The 21,013-nt window shown below is 48.1% G+C and overlaps 1 protein-coding gene across 1 annotated transcript in view; it reads left to right on the top strand.

The window, feature by feature from the left end:
• The window catches only part of LOC147097710 (microfibril-associated glycoprotein 4-like), a 57,877-nt gene extending 40,074 nt beyond the window's left edge, over window positions 1–17,803 (top strand). The window contains exons 4-6 of the mRNA XM_085971740.1: window positions 850–946; window positions 13,215–13,397; window positions 16,605–17,803. Of these exons, the coding sequence (XP_085827866.1) occupies window positions 850–946; window positions 13,215–13,397; window positions 16,605–16,864 (540 nt within the window). The 3' untranslated portion in view covers window positions 16,865–17,803. The remainder of the gene's footprint in view (window positions 1–849; window positions 947–13,214; window positions 13,398–16,604) is intronic.
• The last annotated feature ends 3,210 nt before the right edge of the window (window positions 17,804–21,013 follow it).

The raw sequence follows: 21,013 nt of genomic DNA, 5'->3' as shown, positions 1-21,013 counted from the left end.
ATCCCAAGAAAAGGCAGGCATAGCTAGGACCCATGATACCAACACCTTTAATTTGGAGTGGAATCAAAGGAGAAGTTGTTTAATGTGAGAACAAGTTCAGCCAGGCGGAGGAGGGTGGTGGCAGATGGGGATTGGTTGGGCCTCTGTTCAAGGAAGAAGCGGAGCGCCCTCAGGCCATCCTGGTGGGGGATGGAGGTGTCGAGCGATTTCTTTGATGCACCAATTGTCACTGGGAATTGGAAGACATTCAAGATCGGTAGTGCAGGGCACAGCTAAGGTTGAAGGAGACAAGACGAGGGAAATGAGGAAGCTGTTGTTAAGCAACCTCCTTTCCCCTCTGGTTCACAACAACACGTTCCGAGTAAGCACGAGACTTCGTAGCGGAGTACACGGAACAGACTTCAGTAAAGCTGATCGGCATTTAACTGCATACAGAGGGTGACTTTACCAGTTTCTGTATCTTTCGAGTACAGGAAACTCTTTTTTTATCCGGCACCGACGGGACCGGCGTGGTGCCGGTTTATCAAAAAGTCCGGATTACAGAGAGGTATAGTTAAAAGGTACGAGAGCTCCGTACACAGCAACAAATCCAGGCTTCCCTGTTGCTTAGCAACATGTGCAGGAACCCCGATTGCACAGCCACAGATCGAGGAACGGCCACTAATATGAAGTAAAACTTACCTGAACCTCCTCCTGAATTTTGCCGGTTAACCGAGATTTCCGGTTATTTAGGTGCCGGTAAATCGAGAGTTTCCTGTACACTGTTGAAAACCATGCTCCTTTATGCACCATATTTTGACAGCATATTTGTGGTAAAGTGTTGCAACTCCTCCATCTCGTGTTTACAAGGTATTTCAGAAAAGAAAGGATGGCTCTGTTAACTTCTACAGAGGATGGGACGATTATAAACGGGGTTTCGGCACAGCGGACGGTGAATACTGGCTGGGTGAGTAGAAGCTAGATGGTTGCGTGTTGAACCATTGCCGTTGATTTTCATAGCATCATAAGAACATAAGAAATAGGAGCAGGAGTCGGCCATTCGACCCCTCGAGCCTGCTCTGCCATTCAATAAGATCATGGCTGATCATCCATCTCAACTCCACTCTCCCACCCGATCCCCATATCCCTTGATTCCCCAAGAGTCCAAAAATCTATCGATCTCAGCCTTGAATATACTCAACGACTGAGCATTCACAGCCCTCTGGGGTAGAGAATTCCAAAGATTCACAACCCTCTGAGTGAAGAAATTCCTCCTCAACTCAGTCTTAAATGGCCGATCCCTTATCCTGAGATTATGCCCCCTAGTTCTAGACTCTCCAGCCAGGGGAAACAAACTCTCAGCATCTAGCCTGTCAATCCCCTTCAGAATCTCCACCTCCAGTTTCCCCTCCAAGTCACACACACCATCTTGACTTGGAAGCATATCGACTGTTGCTTCATCGTCGCTGGGTCAAAATCCTGGTACTCCCTCCCTAACAGCACTGTGGGAGTACCTTCACCACACAGACTGCAGCGGTTCAAGAAGGTGGCTCACCACCACCAACCTCCTGCTAATTACCACCTACCGCCCTCCCTCAGCTGATGAATCAGTACTCCTTCATGTTGGACACCAATTGGAAGAAGCACTGAGAGTAGCAAGGGCACAAAATGTCCTCTGGGTGGGGGACTTCAATGTCCATCACCAAGAGTGGCTCGGTTGCACAACAACTGACCGAGCTGGCCGAGTCCTAAAGGACATAGCTGCCAGACTGGGTCTGCGACAGGTGGTGAGGGAACCAACAAGAGGGAAAAACCTACTTGATCTCATCCTCACCAATCTACCTGTTGCAGATGCATCTGTCCATGACAGCATTGGTGGAAGTGACCACTGCACAGTCCTTGTGGAGACGAAGTCCCGTCTTCATGTTGAGGATACCCTCCACCGTGTTGTGTGGCACTACCACCGTGCTAAATGGGACAGATTTCGAACAGATCTGGCAACTCAAAACTGGGCATCCATGAGGCACTGTGGGCCATCAGCAGCAGCAGAATTGTATTCAACCACAATCTGTAACCTCATGGCCCGGCATATCCCTCACTCTACCATTACCATCAAGCCGGGAGATCAACCCTGGTTTACCGAAGAGTGCAGGAGAGTATGTCAGGAACAGCACCAGGCATACCGAAAAATGAGGTGTCAACCTGGTGAGGCTACAACACAGGACTACTTGCATGCCAAACAACGGAAGCAACATGCGATAGACAGAGCTAAGCGATCTCACAACCATCGGATCAAATCAAAGCTCTGCAGTCCTGCCACATCCAGTCGTGAGTGGTGGTGGACAATTAAACAGTTAACAGGAGGAGGAGGCTCCAAAAATATCCCATCCTCAATGATGGTGGAGCCCAGCACGTGAGTGCAAAAGACAAGGCTGAAGCATTTGCAACTATCTTCAGCCAGAAGTGCCGAGTGGATGATCCATCTCGGCCTCCTCCTGAGGTCCCCAGCATCACAGATGCCAGTCTTCAGCCCATTCAATTCACTCCACGTGATGTCAAGAAACGGCTGAAGACACTGGATACTGCAAAGGCTATGGGCCCTGACAACATTTCGGCAATAGTACTGAAGACTTGTGCTCCAGAACTAGCTGCGCCCCTAGCCAAGCTGTTCCAGTACAGCTACAACACTGGCATCTACCCGGCAATGTGGAAAATTGCCCAAGTATGTCCTGTCTACAAAAAGCAGGACAAATCCGACCCGGCCAATTACCGTCCCATCAGTCTACTCTCAATCATCAGCAAAGTGATGGAAGGTGTCGTCGACAGTGCTATCAAGCGGCACTTACTCAGCAATAACCTGCTAACTGACGCCCAGTTTGGGTTCCGCCAGGGCCACTCAGCTCCTGACCTCATTACAGCCTTGGTCCAAACATGGACAAAACAGGTGAACTCAAGAGGTGAGGTGAGAGTGACTGCCCTTGACATCAAGGCAGCATTTGATCGAGTGTGACATCAAGGAGCCCTAGCAAAACTGAAGTCAATGGGAATCAAGGGGAAAACTCTCCATTGGTTGGAATCATACCTAGCACAAAGGAAGTTGGCTGTGGTTGTTGGAGGTCATTCATCTCAATCACATGACATCACTGCAGGAGTTCCTCAGGGCAGTGTCCTAGGCCCAACCATCTTCAGCTGTTTCATCAATGACCTTCCCTCCATCATAAGGTCAGAAGTGGGGATGTTCGCTGATGATTGCACACTGTTCAGCACCATTCGAGACTCGTCAGATACTGACGCAGTCCGTGTCCATATGCAGCAAGACCTGGACAACATTCAGACTTGGGCTGACAAGTGGCAAATAACATTCGCACCACACAAGTGCCAGGCAATGACCATCTCCAACAAGCGAGACTCTAACCATCTCCCCTTGACATTCAATGGCATTACCATCGCTGAATCCCCCACTATCAACATCCTGGGGGTTACCATTGATCAGAAACTGAACTAGACCAGCCATATAAATACTGTGGCTACAAGAGCAGGCCAGAGGCTGGGAATTCTGCAGCGAGTGTCTCACCTCCTGACTCCCCAAAGCCTTTCCACCATCTACAAGGCACAAGTCAGGAGTGTGATGGAATACTCTCCACTTGCCTGGATGAGTGCAGCTCCAACAACACTCAAGAAGCTCGACACCATTCAGGATAAAGCAGCCCGCTTGATTGGCACTCCATCCACCTTCAACATTCACTCCCTCCACCACCGGCGCACTGTGGCTGCAGTGTGTACCATCTACAAGATGCACTGCAGCAACTCGCCAAAGCTCCTTCAACAGCACCTTCCAAACCCTCGACCTCTACCACTTAGAAGGACAAGGGCAGCAGACGCATGGGAACATCACCACCTACAAGTTCCCCTCCAAGCCACACATCATCCTGACTTGGACCTGTATCGCCGTTCCTTCACTGTCACTGGGCCAAAATCCTGGAACTCCCTTCCTAACAGCATTGTGGGTGTACCTACACCATATGGACTGCAGCGGTTCAAGAAGGTGGCTCACCACCATCTTCTCAAGGGCAATTAGGGATGGGCACTAAATGCGGGCCTAACCAGCCAGCGACACCCACATCCCATCAATGAATTTTAAAAAAACCCTTCTCAAGGGCAATTAGGACGGGCAATAAATGCTGGCCTTGCCAGCGACGCCCACATCCCATAAAAATATGAATTAAAAAAAAAATCACCCAGTCGAGAACCAGCGACAGGATTTTATTAAAACGTAAGGCAAAACACTGGAACCATTTTAACTAAAAATACAGAGAACGGTTCCGTCATCGTTAACTTTGTCTCCTTTTCTCCGTCTGTCTAGTTTTTATTTATTTAATTTAAATTTCTTCCTCACCCAAAATGTAGCCAGGCTGATCTGTTTACATAGAACGGTGTTGTCGTAATTGCCTCTCGCCTCATAGTGCTGGAACAGCAACTTCACAAGTGGGTGTTGACATGAATCAGTCATTCATGTGGAAATGACTTATGAAATGACACTGGGCGGCCTGCTGGTGGCGCTGTCCAGGGAGAGTATAAATACTCGGGCACGGGACCAGCTTGCTCAGGACATTCTTAACAGGAACTAGTGAAGGACACAACTAGATCTCCATGTTGAAAAACAGTTCATTAAAGCCTTGTTTAATACTCCGACCAAGTGCCGAGTAGTTTTCTTACGTCAGGTGTCATTATCGGTGTCCGTACTTAGCCCGAATAACGTGGGTGCAGTTGTGCAATGGTTGTGGCTCTAAACTAGCAACCGGCTAGCAAGTTGAGAGTTCAAATTCAATAAATCTGGTACCTTGTTATTTAGCACAGTGATTCTTGGAAGATAGGAGCAGGAGTAGGCCATTTGGCCCCTCGAGCCTGTCCCGCCATTTAATGAGATCATGGCTGATCATCCAAATTTAGTACCCTGTCCCTGCTTTCTCCCCATATCCCTTGATCCCTTTAGCCTTAAGAAATATATCTAACTCCTTCTTGAATATATTTAATGAATTGGCCTCAACTGCCTTCTGTGGCAGAGAATTCCACAGGTTCACCACTCTCTGGGTGAAGAAATTCCTCCTCATCTCTGTCCTAAATGGCTTACCCCTTATCCTTAGACTGTGACCCCTGGTTCTGGACTCCCCCGCCATCGGGAACATCCTTCCTGCATCTAGTCTGTCTAGTCCTGTTAGAATTTTATAAGTTTCAATGAGATCCCCTCTCATTCTTCTAAACTCTAGCGAATATAAGCCTAATCGACCCAATCTCTCCTCATACGTCATTCCTGCCATCCCAGGTATCAGCCTGGTGAATCTTCACTGCACTCCCTCCATGGCAAGAACATAACAAGATAAGGCGACCAAAACTGCACACACTACTCAAGGTGTGGTCTCACCAAGGCCCTGTACATGAAAGCTTCCATTTCATTGTCGGACTGCTTCACTGATACCCTTCTGAAGGGAAGCTGTCGTGCCCAGTGTTCCCTGTGAGCCGCACTTGGCTCTGTGTGGCCTGTTGCTTTTAAATTTCTGCGCACGGGCGGTATTCGCAATGCAAAAGCCGGTGTGCGTCCTGCGCGGAATCTTTCCCCCCCTTACTGTGCAGCTGCGTAGCTTGGGAGGGAACCTTGGTCGTGACTCTGGATCTCCCCCCTCCCACCCCGCACTCCGTGGTTGACTCATAAGAGGGCAGTTTGAGCTTCCTCCGCCCGGCGATAACCAGGTGGAGCGCCGGTTAAAATCCGAGCGGTACCCTTACTGTCCGGTTCCCGCTCCATGGCTACTTTTGCGCTGCGGTTTTCTTGTGTGGCTCAGGTGCCCATCTGCCTCCGGTGGGAGAGCCGTAACATTAGAACAGCAAATTGGGATCTGTAGATCAGTCCAACAAGGCAATCAGTCATTTTAATGATGGCAGTACAACTAGTTGCACACAGTAACAAGTGCAAAAGATCTCCGCACTCCTCCAATTCTGGCCTCTTACACATCCCCAATTTTAAATGCTCCACCAGTGTCTTCAGCTGCCTAGGATCTAAGCTCTGGAATTCCCTCCCTAAACCTCGCTGCCTTTCCACTTCTCAGTTTCCTCATTTAAGGCGCTCTTTAAAACCTTCCTCTTTGACCAAGCATTTGGCCACCTGTCATTACATTAATATCTCCTTATGTGGCTCGGTGTCAAATTTTGTTTGATAATCGCTCCTGTGAAGCACCTTGGGGACGTTTTACTACGTTAAAGGCGCTATATAAATGCAAGTTGCTGTTATTGGATGTTACCCTAATCCTTTGGAGAACAGGCAACCCTGTGTTAATATGATTGAATTTTACATTATGTTTGAGAGTGATGTAGTCCAATCTGAAACTAAGGCCTTCAATCTAAACAAGGAAACTACAAGGTTATGAGGGACAGGTTGGTCATGGTAGATTGGGAGACTACACTAAAAGGTATGAAGGTACAATGGCTAATATTCAAGGAATGCATAATTTGCAACAAACATTTATTCCTCTAGGGCATAAAAACCCAAAAGGAAAAGTGATCCACCCATGGCTAACAAAAGAAATTAAAGCTGGTATTAAGTCAAAGGAGGAAGCTTATAAAGTTGCCAGAAAAAGCGGTCAGCCTGAGGATTAGGATTTTTTTAGAAATCAGCAAAGGGGGACCAAGAAATTGATAAAGAAAGGGTAAATGGAATATGAGCACAAACTAGCAAAAAATACAAAAACGGACTGTAAAAGCTTCTATAGGTATGTGAAAAGGAAAAGACTGGCGAAGGGAAATGTAGGTCCTTTACAGTCAGAGACGGGAGAATTTATAATGGGGAATGAGGAAATGGCAGAGAAATTAAATAAATACTTTGTTTCTGTCTTCACAGAGGAAGACACAAAAAACTCCCAGAAATACAAGAAAACCAAGGGTGTGGAAAGAATGAGGAATTTAAAGAAATTATTATAAGTAAAAAAAACAGTACTAGCAAAATGAATGGGACTAAAAGTCAATAAATCCCAAGGACCGGATGACCTGCATCCTAAGGTTTTGAAAGAGGTGGACATTGGAATAGTGGACGCATTGGTTGTCACCTTCCAAAATTCTATAGATTCTGGAACGATTCCCCCCAGATTGGAGGATAGCAAATGTAACCCCGCTATTTAAGAAAGGAGGGAGAGAGAAAACGGGGAACGACAGACCTGTTAGCCTCACATCAATAGTTGAGAAAATGCTGGAATCTATTATAAAGGATGAAATAACTGGGCACTTAGAAACTAATAGTAAGATTGGACAGAGTCAAACATAGAAACATAGAAGATAGGAGCAGGAGTAGGCCATTCGGCCCCTCGAGCCTGTTCCGCCATTTAATGAGATCATGGCTGATCATCCAAATTCAGTACCCTGTCCCTGCTTTCTCCCCATATCCCTTGATCCCTTTAGCCTTAAGAAATATATCTAACTCCTTCTTGAATATATTTAATAAGTTGGCCTCAACTGCCTTCTGTGGTAGAGAATTCCACAGGTTCACCACTCTCTGGGTGAAGAAATTCCTCCTCATCTCAGTCCTAAATGGCTTACCCCTTATCCTTAGACTGTAACCCCTGGTTCTGGACTCCCCCACCATCGGAAACATCCTTCCTGCATCTAGTCTGTCTAGTCCTGTCAGAATTTTATAAGTATCAATGAGATCCCCTCTCATTCTTCTAAACTCTAGCGAATATAAGCCTAATCGACTCAATCTCTCTTCACACATCATTCCTGCCACCCCAGGTATCAGTCTGGTGAATCTTCGCTGCACTCCCTTCATGGCAAGAACATCCTTCCTCAGATAAGGCGACCAAAACTGCATACACTACTCAAGGTGTGGTCTCACCAAGGCCCTGTACAACTGCAGCAAGACATCCTTGCTCCTGTACTCGAATCCTCTCGCTCTGAAGGCCAACATACCATTTGCCTTCTTAACCGCCTGCTGCACCTGCATGCTTACCTTCAGCGACTGGTGCACAAGAACACCCAGGTCTCTTTGCACTTCCCCTTCTCCCAATCTATTGCCGTTCAGATAATAATCTGCCTTCCTGTTTTTGCCACCAAAGTGGATAACCTCGCATTTATACACATTATACTGCATCTGCCATGCTTCTGCCCAATCACCCAACCTGTCCAAATCATACTGGAGTTTCTCTGCATCCTCCTCACAGTGCACACACCCACCCAGCTTTGTGTCGTCTGCAAACTTGGAGATATTACATCTAGTTCCCTCGTCTAGATCATTAATATATATTGTGAATAACTGGGGTCCTAGCACCGATCCCTGCGGTACCCCACTAGTCACTGCCTGCCACTCGGATAAAAGACCCGTTTATTCCAACTCTTTGCTTCCTGTCTGCCAACCAGTTCTCTATCCAAGTCAGTACCTTACTCCCAATCCCATGTGCTTTAACTTTGCACGCCAATCTCTTATGCGGGACCTTATCGAAAGCCTTCTGAAAGTCCAAATACACCACATCCACTGGTTCTCCCTTATCTATTCTACCAGTTACATCCTCAAAAAATTCCAGTAGATTAGTCAACATGGATTTATGAAAGGGAAATCCTGTTTGACAAACCTATTGGAGTTCTTTGAGGATGTAACTAGTGGAGTAGGCAAAGGGGAACCGGTAGATGTGGTGTATCTGGATTTTCAGAAGGCCTTCGATAAGGTCCCACACAAGAGGGTGGTGAACAAAATTAGGGCACATGGAATTGGGGGTAATATACTAGCATGGATTGAGGATTAGTTAACAGACAGAAAACAAAGAGTAGGGATAAATGGGTCTTTTTTAGGATGGCACACTGTGACTAGTGGGGTACCGCAAGGATCGGTGCTTGGGCCCCAGCTATTCACAATCTATATCAATGATTTGGATGAGGGGACTAAATGTAACATTTCCAAATTTGCTGATGATATAAAGCTAGGTGGCAGTGTCAGTTGTGAAGAGGATGTGAAGAGGCTTCAAGGGGATCTCGACAGGCTCAGTGAGTGGGCGAGAACATGGCAGATGGAACATAATGTGGATAAATGTGAAGTTATCCACTTTGGTAGAAAAAACAGAAAGGCAGAGTATTTCCTAAATCGTGAAAGATTGTGGAATGCAAATGCTCAAAGGGACCTTGGTGTCCTTGTACATGAGTCACTGAAAGTGAATGTGCAGATGCAGCAAGCCATTAGGAAGGCAAATGGTATGCTGGCCTTCATTACAAGAGGATTTGAGTACAGGAGTAAAGAAGTCTTACTCCAATTATATAGGGCCTTGGTGAGACCATACCTGGAGTACTGTGTACAATTTTGGTCTCCTTACCTAAGGAAGGATATATTTGCCATAGAGGGAGTGCAACGAAGGTTCATGAGATTTATTCCTGGGATGGCGGGACTGTCGTATGAGAAGAGATTGAGTAAACTAGGCCTGTATTCTCTTGAATTCAGAAGAATGAGAGGGGATCTCAATGAAGCATACAAAATTATTACAGGGCTTGATAGGGTGGATGCTGGGAGAATGTTTCCCTTGGCTGGGGAGCCTAGAACCAGGGGCCACAGCCTCAGGATAAAGGGTAGGCCATTCAGGACTGAGATGAGAAGACATTTCTTCACTCAGAAGGTGGTGAATCTTTGGAATTCTCTACCCCAGAGGGCTGTGGAGGCTCAGTCATTGGGTATATTCAAAACAGAAGTCGATAGATTTCTGACTAGTGAGGGCATCAAGGGATACGGCGATAGGGCCGGTGAATGGAGTTGAGGCAGAAGATCAGCCATAATCTCATTGAATGGCGGAGCAAGCTCGAGGGGCCGAATGGCCGACTCCTGCTCCTATTTCTTGTGTTTTTATGTTAAAACTGTCTGTTCTTCTCTCCGGTTCTGTCCTCCCCCTTAAGACAGGTCTTTACATATCCACATGACCATGACACAACCATCAGCCAATCAGTAACACTGTAGCCCATTTAACCCATATGAGGACATTTTGCTTCTCCCTGACTCTTTTTAGCAGTTTTTCAGCAGGCACAACTTAAAACTGCGTACAGTTTTGGTCTCCTTATTTAAGGAGGGATATACTTACATTGGAGGCAGTTCAGAGAAGGTTCACGAGGTTGATTCCTGGGATGAAGGGGTTGTCTTATGAGGAAAGGTTGAGCAGGTTGGGCCTATACTCACTGGAGTTTAGAAGAATGAGAGGGGATCTTATTGAAACATATAAGATTCTGAGGGGGCTCGACAGGGTAGATGCTGAGAGGATGTTTCCCCTCGTGGGGGAATCTAGAACTAGGGGGCTGGTGAATGGAGTTGAGGCAGAAGATCAGCCTAGTTTCAGAATAAGGGGTCGTCCATTTAAGACGGAGATGAGGAGGAATTTCTTCTCTCAGAGGGTCGTGAATCTTTGGAATTCTCTACCCCAGAGAGCTGTGGAGGCGGAGTCATTGAATATATTCAAGGTGGAGATGAGACAGATTTTTGAACGACAAGGGAGTCGAGGGTTATGGGGAGCGGGCGGGAGAGTGGAGTTGAGGCCAAGATCAGATCAGCCATGATCTTATTGAATGGCGGAGCAGGCTCGAGGGGCCGAATGGCCGAATCCTGCTCCTGTTTCTTATGTTCTTATGTAAATAAACTGTAGGGTACTGAAGCATAGTGGTTATGTTACTGGGCTAGTAATCCAGACGTTCCAGAGACGTGAGTTCAAATCCCACCACAGCAGCTGGGGAATTTAAATTCAGTTAATTAAATAAATCTGGAATAAAAAGCTAGTATCAGTAATGGTGACCATGAAATCGGACTGTCGTTAAAAACCCATCTGGTTCACTAATGTCCTTTAGGGAAGGAAATCTGCCGCCCTTACCCGGTCTGGCCGGTATGTGACTCCAGACCCACAGCAATGTGGTTGACTCTTAACTGCCCCCCTGAAATGGATCAGCAAGACACTCAGTTGTAACAAACCGCTACAAAGACGTCAACTCATGGACTGCAGCAGTTCACGAAGGCGGCTCACCACCTCCTTCTCATTGGCAATTAGGGATGGGCAATAAATGCCGGCTTTGCCAGCGACGCCCACATCCCAAGACCAGGAAGCAAGCAACAAATACCGAGTCACTTGTGGGGGAAAACAATTGGCCTTGGAGGGAGTGCAGCGTTGGTTTACTAAGTTACGAGGAGAGATTACACAAACTGGGGTTGTATTCCCTGGAATTTAGCAGATTAAGGGGTTAATTGATCGAAGTTTTCAAGATATTAAGGGGAACTGATAGGGTAGATAGAGAGAAACTATTTCCGCTGGTTGGTTGAGTCTAGTCTAAGAATTAGAGCCAGACCTTTCAGGAGTGAAATTAGGAAACACTTCTACACACAAAGGGTGGTAGAAGTTGGGAACTCTGTACCGCAAACGGCAAGTGATGCTGGATCAATTGTTAATTTTAAATCTGAGATTGATAGCTCTTTGTTAACCAAAGGTATTCAGGGATCTGGAGCAAAGGCGGGTAGATGGAGTTAGGTCGCAGATCAACCATGATCTGATTGAATGGTAGAACAGACTCGAGGGGCTGAATGGCCTCCTCCTGTTCCTGTGTAACAGACTCGAGGGGCTGAATGGCCTCCTCCTGTTCCTGTGTAACAGACTCGAGGGGCTGAATGGCCTCCTTCTGTTCCTGTGTAACAGACTCGAGGGGCTGAATGGCCTCCTCCTGTTCCTGTGTAACAGACTCGAGGGGCTGAATGACCTCCTCCTGTTCCTGTGTAACAGATTCGAGGGGCTGAATGGCCTCCTCCTGTTCTTGTGTAACAGGCTCGAGGGGCTGAATGGCCTCCTGCTGTTCCTGTGTAACAGACTCGAGGGGCTGAATGGCCTCCTCCTGTTCCTGTGTAACAGGCTCGAGGGGCTGAATGGTCTCCTCCTGTTCCAGTGTAACAGACTCGAGGGGCTGAATGGCCTCCTTCTGTTCCTGTGTAACAGACTCGAGGGGCTGAATGGCCTCCTCCTGTTCCTGTGTACAGATTCGAGGGGCTGAATGGCCTCCTCCTGTTCCTGTGTAACAGGCTCGAGGGGCTGAATGGCCTCCTCCTGTTCCTGTGTAACAGACTTGAGGGGCTGAATGGCCTCCTCCTGTTCCTGTGTAACAGACTCGAGGGGCTGAATGGCCTCCTCCTGTTCCTGTGTAACAGACTCGAGGGGCTGAATGGCCTCCTCCTGTTCCTGTGTAACAGGCTCGAGGGGCTGAATGGCCTCCTCCTGTTCCTGTGTAACAGACTTGAGGGGCTGAATGGCCTCCTCCTGTTCCTGTGTAACAGACTCGAGGGGCTGAATGGCCTCCTCCTGTTCCTGTGTAACAGACTCGAGGGGCTGAATGGCCTCCTCCTGTTCCTGTGTAACAGGCTCGAGGGGCTGAATGGCCTCCTCCTGTTCCTGTGTAACAGGCTCGAGGGGCTGAATGGCCTCCTCCTGTTCCTGTGTAACAGGCTCGAGGGGCTGAATGGCCTCCTTCTGTTCCTGTGTAACAGACTCGAGGGGCTGAATGGCCTCCTCCTGTTCCTGTGTACAGATTCGAGGGGCTGAATGGCCTCCTCCTGTTCCTGTGTAACAGGCTCAAGGGGCTGAATGGCCTCCTCCTGTTCCTGTGTAACAGATTCGAGGGGTTGAATGGCCTCCTCCTGTTCCTGTGTAACAGGCTCGAGGGGCTGAATGGCCTCCTCCTGTTCCTGTGTAACAGACTCGAGGGGCTGAATGGCCTCCTCCTGTTCCTGTGTAACAGATTCGAGGGGCTGAATGGCCTCCTCCTGTTCCTGTGTAACAGGCTCGAGGAGCTGAATGGCCTCCTCCTGTTCCTTTGTAACAGGCTCGAGGGGCTGAATGGCCTCCTCCTGTTCCTGTGTAACAGGATCGAGGGGCTGAATGGCCTCCTCCTGTTCCTGTGTAACAGGCTCGAGGGGCTGAATGGCCTCCTCCTGTTCCTGTGTTCCGAGCACTGTAGCAGGTGGAGACTAACATCACAGGAGCTCCTGGTCTTCTTCACGGGCGTTGTTTTCCCCGCTGACGTTGCCACTGGCTCTTAGAAATTTGCACTGGACACCATTCTGTGCCAAAAAAGACATCCGACGAGCAAGCGTCACATGGTCGTGCTGGTGACAGAGATGATGCAGAGCCCTGCTCTCTCAGCCATATATAGCAACAATTCTGCCTTTTATAAATCTGAGTGTATATTCCCTGCAGGTCTGAAGAACATACACTCGCTAACAGCCAGGAGGAAATATGAGCTGCGAATCGACTTGGAAGATTTTGAGAACAAGACTGTGTACGCAAAGTACAAGGAGTTTGCTCTGTCACTCAACGCCATTGATGCAGAGGAAAACGGCTACAGTCTCCATGTGCTGGGTTTCATTGATGGAGGAGCAGGTATTTGTTCTCCCAGAGACCGACCCTGTTCACCCCTCGCTTGGGTGTCAGCCGTGGCTCACCGGGTAGCACTCTCTCGCCTCTGAGCCAGAAGGTTGTGGGTTCGAAATCCCACTCCAGAGACTTGAGCACAAACTCTAGGCCGACACTCGGAGGTGCCGTATTTCGGACGAGACGTTGAACCGAGGCACCCCCCCGTCTGCCCTCTCAGGTGGACGTAAAAGATCCCACGGCCACTATTTTGAAGAACAGAGGAGTTCTCCTTGCTGTCCTGGCCACCATTAATCCCTCAACCATCATTAAAACAGATGATCTGGTCATTAAGAACATAAGAATTAGGAGCAGGAGTCGGCCATTCGGCCCCTCGAGCCTGCTCCGCCATTTAATGAGATCATGGCTGATCTTCGACCTCAACTCCACTTTCCCGCCCGATCCCCATATCCCTCGATTCCCCTAGAATCCAAAAATCTATCGATCTCAGCCGTGAATATAATAATAATCATAATCAACTTTATTGTCATTGTTAGTGCACAAGTGCAGTACAACGAAATGTAGGCTTGCGGCTCCCGAGAGTGTACATTTAGATTAAGACATTTAAGCATTCAACATACATTTGGCTTGTAATACATTAACATAAACATAACCATAATAAAGTGCATTGGCAGATGTGCAGGCTTTAGAGTTTATTTGTGGAGTTCAGTAGGATGACAGCCCTGGGAAAGAAGCTGTTCCTAAATCTGGTCGTACGGGTGCGAATGCATCTGTAGCGTCTCCCAGATGGCAGGAGGGTGAACAGACTGTGGCTGGGGTGGGTAGGGTCTTTGATGATGGTCCGTGACCTCCGTAAACAGCGTTTCTGGTATATGTGCTCAACGACTGAGCCTCCATAGCCCTCTGGGGTAGAGAATTCCAAAGATTCACAACCCTCTGAGTGAAGAAATTCCTCCTCATCTCAGTCCTAAATGGCCGACCCCTTATCCTGAGACTGTGACCCCTAGTTCTAGACTCTCCAGCCAGGGGAATAAAATCTCTCTGTATCTATCCTGTCAATCCCTCTCAGAATCTTATATGTTTCAATGAGATCACCTCTCGTTCCTTTAAACTCCAGAGAATAGAGACCCAATCTACTCAATCTATCACATGGCTGTTTGTGGGAGCTTGCTACACTTCAAAAAGTACTTCATTGGCTGTAAAATGCTTTACAACAACAACAACAGCAAGTTGTATTTATATAGCGCCTTTAATGTAGTAAAACGTCCAAGGCGCTTCACAGGAGGATTGTAAGACAACAAATTTGACACCGAGCCACATTAGGGTAAATTAGGGCAGGCGACCAAAAGCTTGGTCAAAGAGGTGGGTTTTAAGGAGCGTCTTAAAGGAGGAGAGAGAGATAGCGAGGCGGAGAGGTTTAGGCAGGGAATTCCAGAGCTTAGGGCCCAGGCAACAGAAGGCACGGCCACCAATGGTTGAGCGATCATAATCAGGGATGCTCAAGAGGCCAGAATTAGAGGAGCGCAGATATCTCGGGGGGGGGGATGGCGCGGGGGGGGTGGGTGTTGTGGGGCTGGAGGAGATTACAGAGCTAGGGGGAGGGGTGAAGCCATGGAGGGATTTGAAAACAAGGATGAGAATTTTGAAATCGAGACGCGGCTTAACCGGGAGCCAATGTGAGCACAGGGGTGATGGGCGAACGGGACTTGGTGCGAGTTAGGACACGGGCAGCCAAGTTTTGAATTACCTTATCTGAGGAAGGATGTTCTTGCCATGGAGGGAGTGCAGCGAAGATTCACCAGACTGATACCTGGGATGGCAGGAATGACGTATGAGGAGAGATTGGGTCGATTGGGCTTGTACTCGCTGGAGTTTAGAAGAATGAGAGGGGATCTCATTGAAACTTATAAAATTCTAACAGGACTGGACAGACTAGATGCAGGAAGGATGTTCCCGATGGCGGGGGAGTCCAGAACCAGGGGTCACAGTATAAGGATAAGGGGTAAGCCATTTAGGACAGAGATGAGGAGGAATTTCTTCACCCAGAGAGTGGTGAACCTGTGGAATTCTCTGCCAAAGAAGGCAGTAGAGGCCAATTCATTAAATATATTCAAGAAGGAGTTGGATATATTTCTTAAGGCTAAAGGGATCAAGGGATATGGGGAGAAAGCAGGGACCGGGTACTGAATTTGGATGATCAGCCATGATCTCATTGAATGGCGGAGCAGGCTCGAGGGGCCGAATGGCCTACTCCTGCTCCTATCTTCTATGTTTCTATGTTACCTCAAATTTACGGGGTGGAATGTGGATTAGGACATCCTGAGGTGGTGAAAGGCGCTATATAAATGCCAGTCTTTTTCTTATTAAACAATCACATGGCGTGGAGCATCCCTGATCGGTGTTGAGTTAGCTGATATTTACAGGCCAGTGCAATTGGCCTCAGCACCCCTTGGCTAACCCCTTGACCACTAGGGCGACCACCTCCCCGAGTCCGAACCCGATAGTCCACCCATTGGCGATGGACGCTGTGAAAATCTGCTCCTCCAAAACTAGTCAGCAGAAATCCAAATTTTGCCATTTGTTGCATTAATGAGGGGAGGACTCGGCCGAGGACACCTGACTGCTGTCCAGTGACCTCAGCTGAAAGGTGCAACCTCTTGGGTATGGAGTGAGGATAGGTCAAGAGGAGATTGACCAGAATGGTACCAGGGATGAGGGATTTCAGTTATGTGGAGAGACTGGAGAAGCTGGGATTGTTCTCCTTAGAGCAGAGAAGGTTAAGGGGAGATTGACCAGAATGGGACCAGGGATGAGGGACTTCAGTGATGTGGAGAGACTGGAGAAGCTGGGATTGTTCTCCTTAGAGCAGAGAAGGTTAGAGCAGAGATGAGGAGGAATTTCTTCACTCTGAGGGTGGTGAATCTTTGGAATTCTCTACCCCAGAGGGCTGTGGGGGCTCAGTTGTTGAGTATATTCAAGGCTGAGATTGATAGATTTTTGCACTCTTAAGGGGAATCAAAGGATATGGAGATCGTGTTGAATAGCTGGTTGACATCATCCAGGCTGCAATCTTGAAGACTGGCAACTTGGGCAAATGGCTGGAGGGCGGTGGGGGGGAGGGGGAGTGAATAAAAATTGTATCTGGGTTAAAGTGAGGTGCTTTGGTTGCTCTTTCGTTTGTGGTTAACTGGCCTGCATGATTGTGATCTGTTGCAGGAGACTCACTCGCCTATCATAATGGACTCAAGTTCAGCACGTTCGACAGAAATCAAGGTCCCATAAACTGTGCACAGAGCAACGCGGGGGCTTTCTGGTACAAGTCGTGTCACACAGCGAACCTCAACGGCCTCTACTTAAAAGGGGCGCATCCATCCTACGCCAACGGTGTCCACTGGGCCACATGGACTGGGTATCACTATTCCCTCAAAGCTACGGCAATGAAAATGAGGCCAGTCTCTTCACCGCTTCCTGCTTAGAAGGTGCAGCTACAGTTCTCAATACCCAGTTTACAACCCGCAATTGTTGTTCTCTACAACTCTCTGACTACTTCCCCTTGAAGTTTCAGCTTCCCCTTGAAGTTCTGCCTGTAAAATTCGGGTTGCAGTACCGCTGTGCGCCTCTGGGCGTACCGGCGGCGCTATTACACCAGCACACGGGCGCCATCCTCTGACTCCCAGTGGTACTGCAACACTTTGCAAAGTGTCTACTTGTGTTGTACCGGGGTCAGGTGAATTTTATTTATGTTGTGTAAAGGACGCTTATTTACTCTGAAGGAATGTGATTTTTCTCTTCTTGGTCCAGCAATGCTGGCCACTAGAACCTATAGCGAAGTTAAGAACAAGCATTTATATGGCGTCTTTCACGGCTTCAGGACGTCCCAAAGCGCCTCACAGCCAATTAATTACTTTTCGAAGTGTAGTCATTGTTGTAATGTAGGAAACGCGGCAGCCAATTTACGCACAGCAAGCTCCCCACAAACAGCAACGTGATAATGACCAGATCATCTGTTTTAGTGATGTTGGTTGAGGGATAAATATTGGCCCCAGGACACCCGGGAGAACACAATCATCAGGGGTCGGGACAGAGTAGAGATAGAGAGAAACCGTTCCCATTGGCGGAAGGGTCGAGAACCACAGATTCAAGGTGATTGGCAGAAGATCCAAAGGCGACACGATTTCTGGTACCATCCTTCTCTGCACCCTCTCCAGTGCCTCTATATCCGTTTTATAATATGGCGACCAGATTTCCTAAAAGGTTGAGATTTATTTTCAGATTGGCCAAAAAAGGTTACGTAGAACGTACAAGCACAGAAACGGACCATTTGGACCAATCGGACAGGGTAGCATGTTGGTTATGTTGCTGGACTAGTAATCCAGAGATGTGAGCAGTGTTCCTTCTAATATGTTTTTGGGTGCCCGGGCCCCTGTAACGGGCCATGCAGCCCACTCAGATTTCCACGCACGGGCGGACTTGCCATTTAAAAGCCGGTGAGTCGGCTGCGCGGGACCGCCGGAGCGCTGCAGCGCAGCTTGACAGGAACATTGGACGAGAGTTCAATTCCCACCACGGCAGTCTGAGACCCTGAATTCAGTTAATTTTATAAGTCTGGAATTTAAAAAAAAAAGCCAGTATCAGCAATGGTGAACATAACACTATCGGAAATAACAACAGAAAATGCTGGAAAAACTCAGCAGGCCAGGCAACATCCGTGGAGAGAAATTAGAGTCGACGTTTCGGGTCAAAACCCTTTATCAAGACTAAAGAAGCACAGGGAATGAAATAGATTAAGAGGCCAGGCTGGGAGAGAACAAAAGAGAAGTGAAGAGACATTAAGAGGTATTCAAAACGAGACGAGATGGTGATAGGACTAATGGAGACAAAAGACGGCTCTAGATTAGGTGTGAAATGTTCTGGCAGAATGGGAGACAGCTGCCATGTGGGAGAGAGAAAAAAAAGGAAAGGGAGGAAGGGAAAAACCAAAACAAAGGTGTGGATAAAAAATATAAGTAAAAATGTAATAGGGGCCGAGGTTATGATCTGAAATTGTTGAACTCGATATTGAGTCCGGAAGGCTGTAAAGTGCCTAATCGGAAGATGAGGTGCTGTTCCTCGAGTTTACGGTGAGCTTCCGTGGAACAATGCAAGAGGCCGCGGACGGTGAGGTCCGAGTGGGAATGGAGCGGTGAATTAAAATGACAGGCGACCGGGACGCTCGGGGTCCCCCTTACGGACTGAACGGAGGTGTTCCGCAAAGCGGTCACCCAATCTGCGTTTGCCTGGCCTGCTGAGTTTTTCCAGCATTTTCTGTTGTTATTTCGGATTTCCAGCGTCCGCAGTATTTTGCTATCGTGCTATAACACTGTCGGGAATGTCGTTAAAAACCTATCTGGTTCACTCATGTCCTTTAGGTGAAGGAAATCTGCCGTCCTCACCCGGTCTGGCCGGTATGTGACTCCAGACCCACAGCAGTATGGTTGACTCTGAAACAGCCGAGCAAGCCACTCAGTTTTATCAAAAAAGTACAATCCTTCAGCACACGGACTGCAGCGTTTCGAGAAGGCGGCTCACCATCACCCTCTCGAGGGCAATTAAGGCTGGGCAATAAGTGCCGGCCTTGCCAGCGACGCCCACATTTCGTGAATGCATGAATACATTTTTTTTTTTAACTGCTCCGTGCCGGTGTTTATGCTCCACACGAGCCTCCTCCCGCCCCTCTTCACCTCACCCTATCACCATGCCCTTCTATTCCCTCCGCCCTCATGTGTTTATCTAGCTTCTCCTTTAAATGTGTCTACGCTCGTCGCCTCAACCACTCCCCGTGGCAGTGGATGGTTGAGTGGGTCAATCTACCATGTGGTGTGTAACTGGGCCACCTAGGAAAGCGAGCTCCCAGCTTCCATCCCTGGTCTGTGCTGGTTCAGCAGTGATGCTACAATAGGCCTCGAGCAACTTGGGCGAAGAAGGGAAAAAAATCAACCAACACTCCTCCTCCTGATTGCTACCCAGCGACCGCTGTAGGCAAGTGCAGCCGTGGACATCAGGTGAGCACAGGATTGCACAGTCGGCTACATAAGAACATAAGAAATAGGAGCAGGAGTCAGCCATTCAGCCCCTCAAGTCTGCTCCGCCATTCAGTAAGATCATAGCTGATCTGATCTTAGCCTCAACTGTACTTTCCTGCCCGCTCCCCATAACCCTCGACTCCTCTGTTTTTCAAAAATCTGTCTATCTCCACCTTGAATATATTCAGTGACTCCGCCTCCACAGCTCTCTGGGGCAGAGAATTCCACAGATTCACGACCCTCTGAGAGAAGAAATTCCTCCTCATCGCCGTCTTAAATGGGCGACCCTTTATCCTGAAACTGTGCCCCCTCGTTCTAGATTCCCCCACGAGGGGAAACATCCTCTCTGCATCCACCCTGTCGAGCCCCCTCAGTATCTTATATGTTTCAATAAGATCACCTCTCGTTCTTCTAAACTCCAATGAGTATAGGCCCAACCTTTCCTCATAAGACAACCCTTTCATCTCAGGAATCAACCTCGTGAACCTTCTCTGAACTGCCTCCAATGCAAGTATATCCCTCCTTAAATAAGGAGACCAAAACTGTACGCAGTACTCCAGGTGTGGTCTCACTAAGGCCCTGTACAGTTGTAGCAGGACTTCCCTACTTTTATACTCCATCCCCCTTGCAATAAAGGCCAACATTCCATTTGCCTTCCTAATTACTTGCTGTACCTGCATGCTAACTTTGTGTGTTTCATGTACGAGGACCCCCAGATCCCTCTGTACCGCCGCGTTCTGTAGTCTCTCTCCATTTAAATAATATTTTGCTTTTTTATTCTTCCTACCAAAGTGAATAACCTCACATTTTCCCACATTATACTCCATCTGCCAAATTTTTGCCCACTGGTGGCATAGTGGTTAGCACTGTTGCCTCACAGCGCCAGGGACCCGGGTTCAAATCCGGCCTTGGGTGACTGTCTGTGTGGAGTTTGCACATTCTCCCCGTGTTTGCATAGGTTTCCTCCGGGTGCTCCGGTTTCCTCCCACAGTCCAAAGATGTGCGGGTTAGGTTGATTGGCCATGATAAAAATTGACCCTTAGTGTTAGGGGGGATTAAATACGTGGGGTTACGGGGATAGGGCTTGGGTGGGATGGCTGTCGGTGTAGGGACCGGGTGCTAGGGTTTGGATGATCAGCCATGATCTTGTTGAATGGCGGAGCAGGCTCGAAGGGCCGAATGGCCTACTCCTGCTCCTATCTTCTATGTTTCTATGTTTCACTTAACCTATTTATATCCCTTTGCAGAGTCTGTGTCCTCCTCACAACTTACTTTCCCACCTATCTTTGTAACATCAGCAAATTTGGTTACATTACACTCGGTCCCTTCATCCAAGTCATTAATATAGATTGTAAATAGTTGAGGCCCCAGCACTGATCCCTGTGGCACCCCACCAGTTACCGTTCACCAACCTGAAAATGACCCATTTATCCCGACTCTCTGTTTTCTGTTAGTTAGCCAATCCTCTATCCAGTCTAATATATTACCCCCAACCCTGTGAGCTCTTATCTTGTGCAGCATGCTAGCATGCACAACTAGAGTCTTAGAGCCATAGAGTTATAC

The sequence above is a fragment of the Somniosus microcephalus genome, chromosome 31, assembly GCF_052327205.1.
Source record: "Somniosus microcephalus isolate GS21.2 chromosome 31, FLI_Smic_1.0, whole genome shotgun sequence".
Lineage (NCBI taxonomy): Eukaryota > Metazoa > Chordata > Chondrichthyes > Squaliformes > Somniosidae > Somniosus > Somniosus microcephalus.
This window is presented reverse-complemented; position numbering and strand designations above follow the sequence as displayed.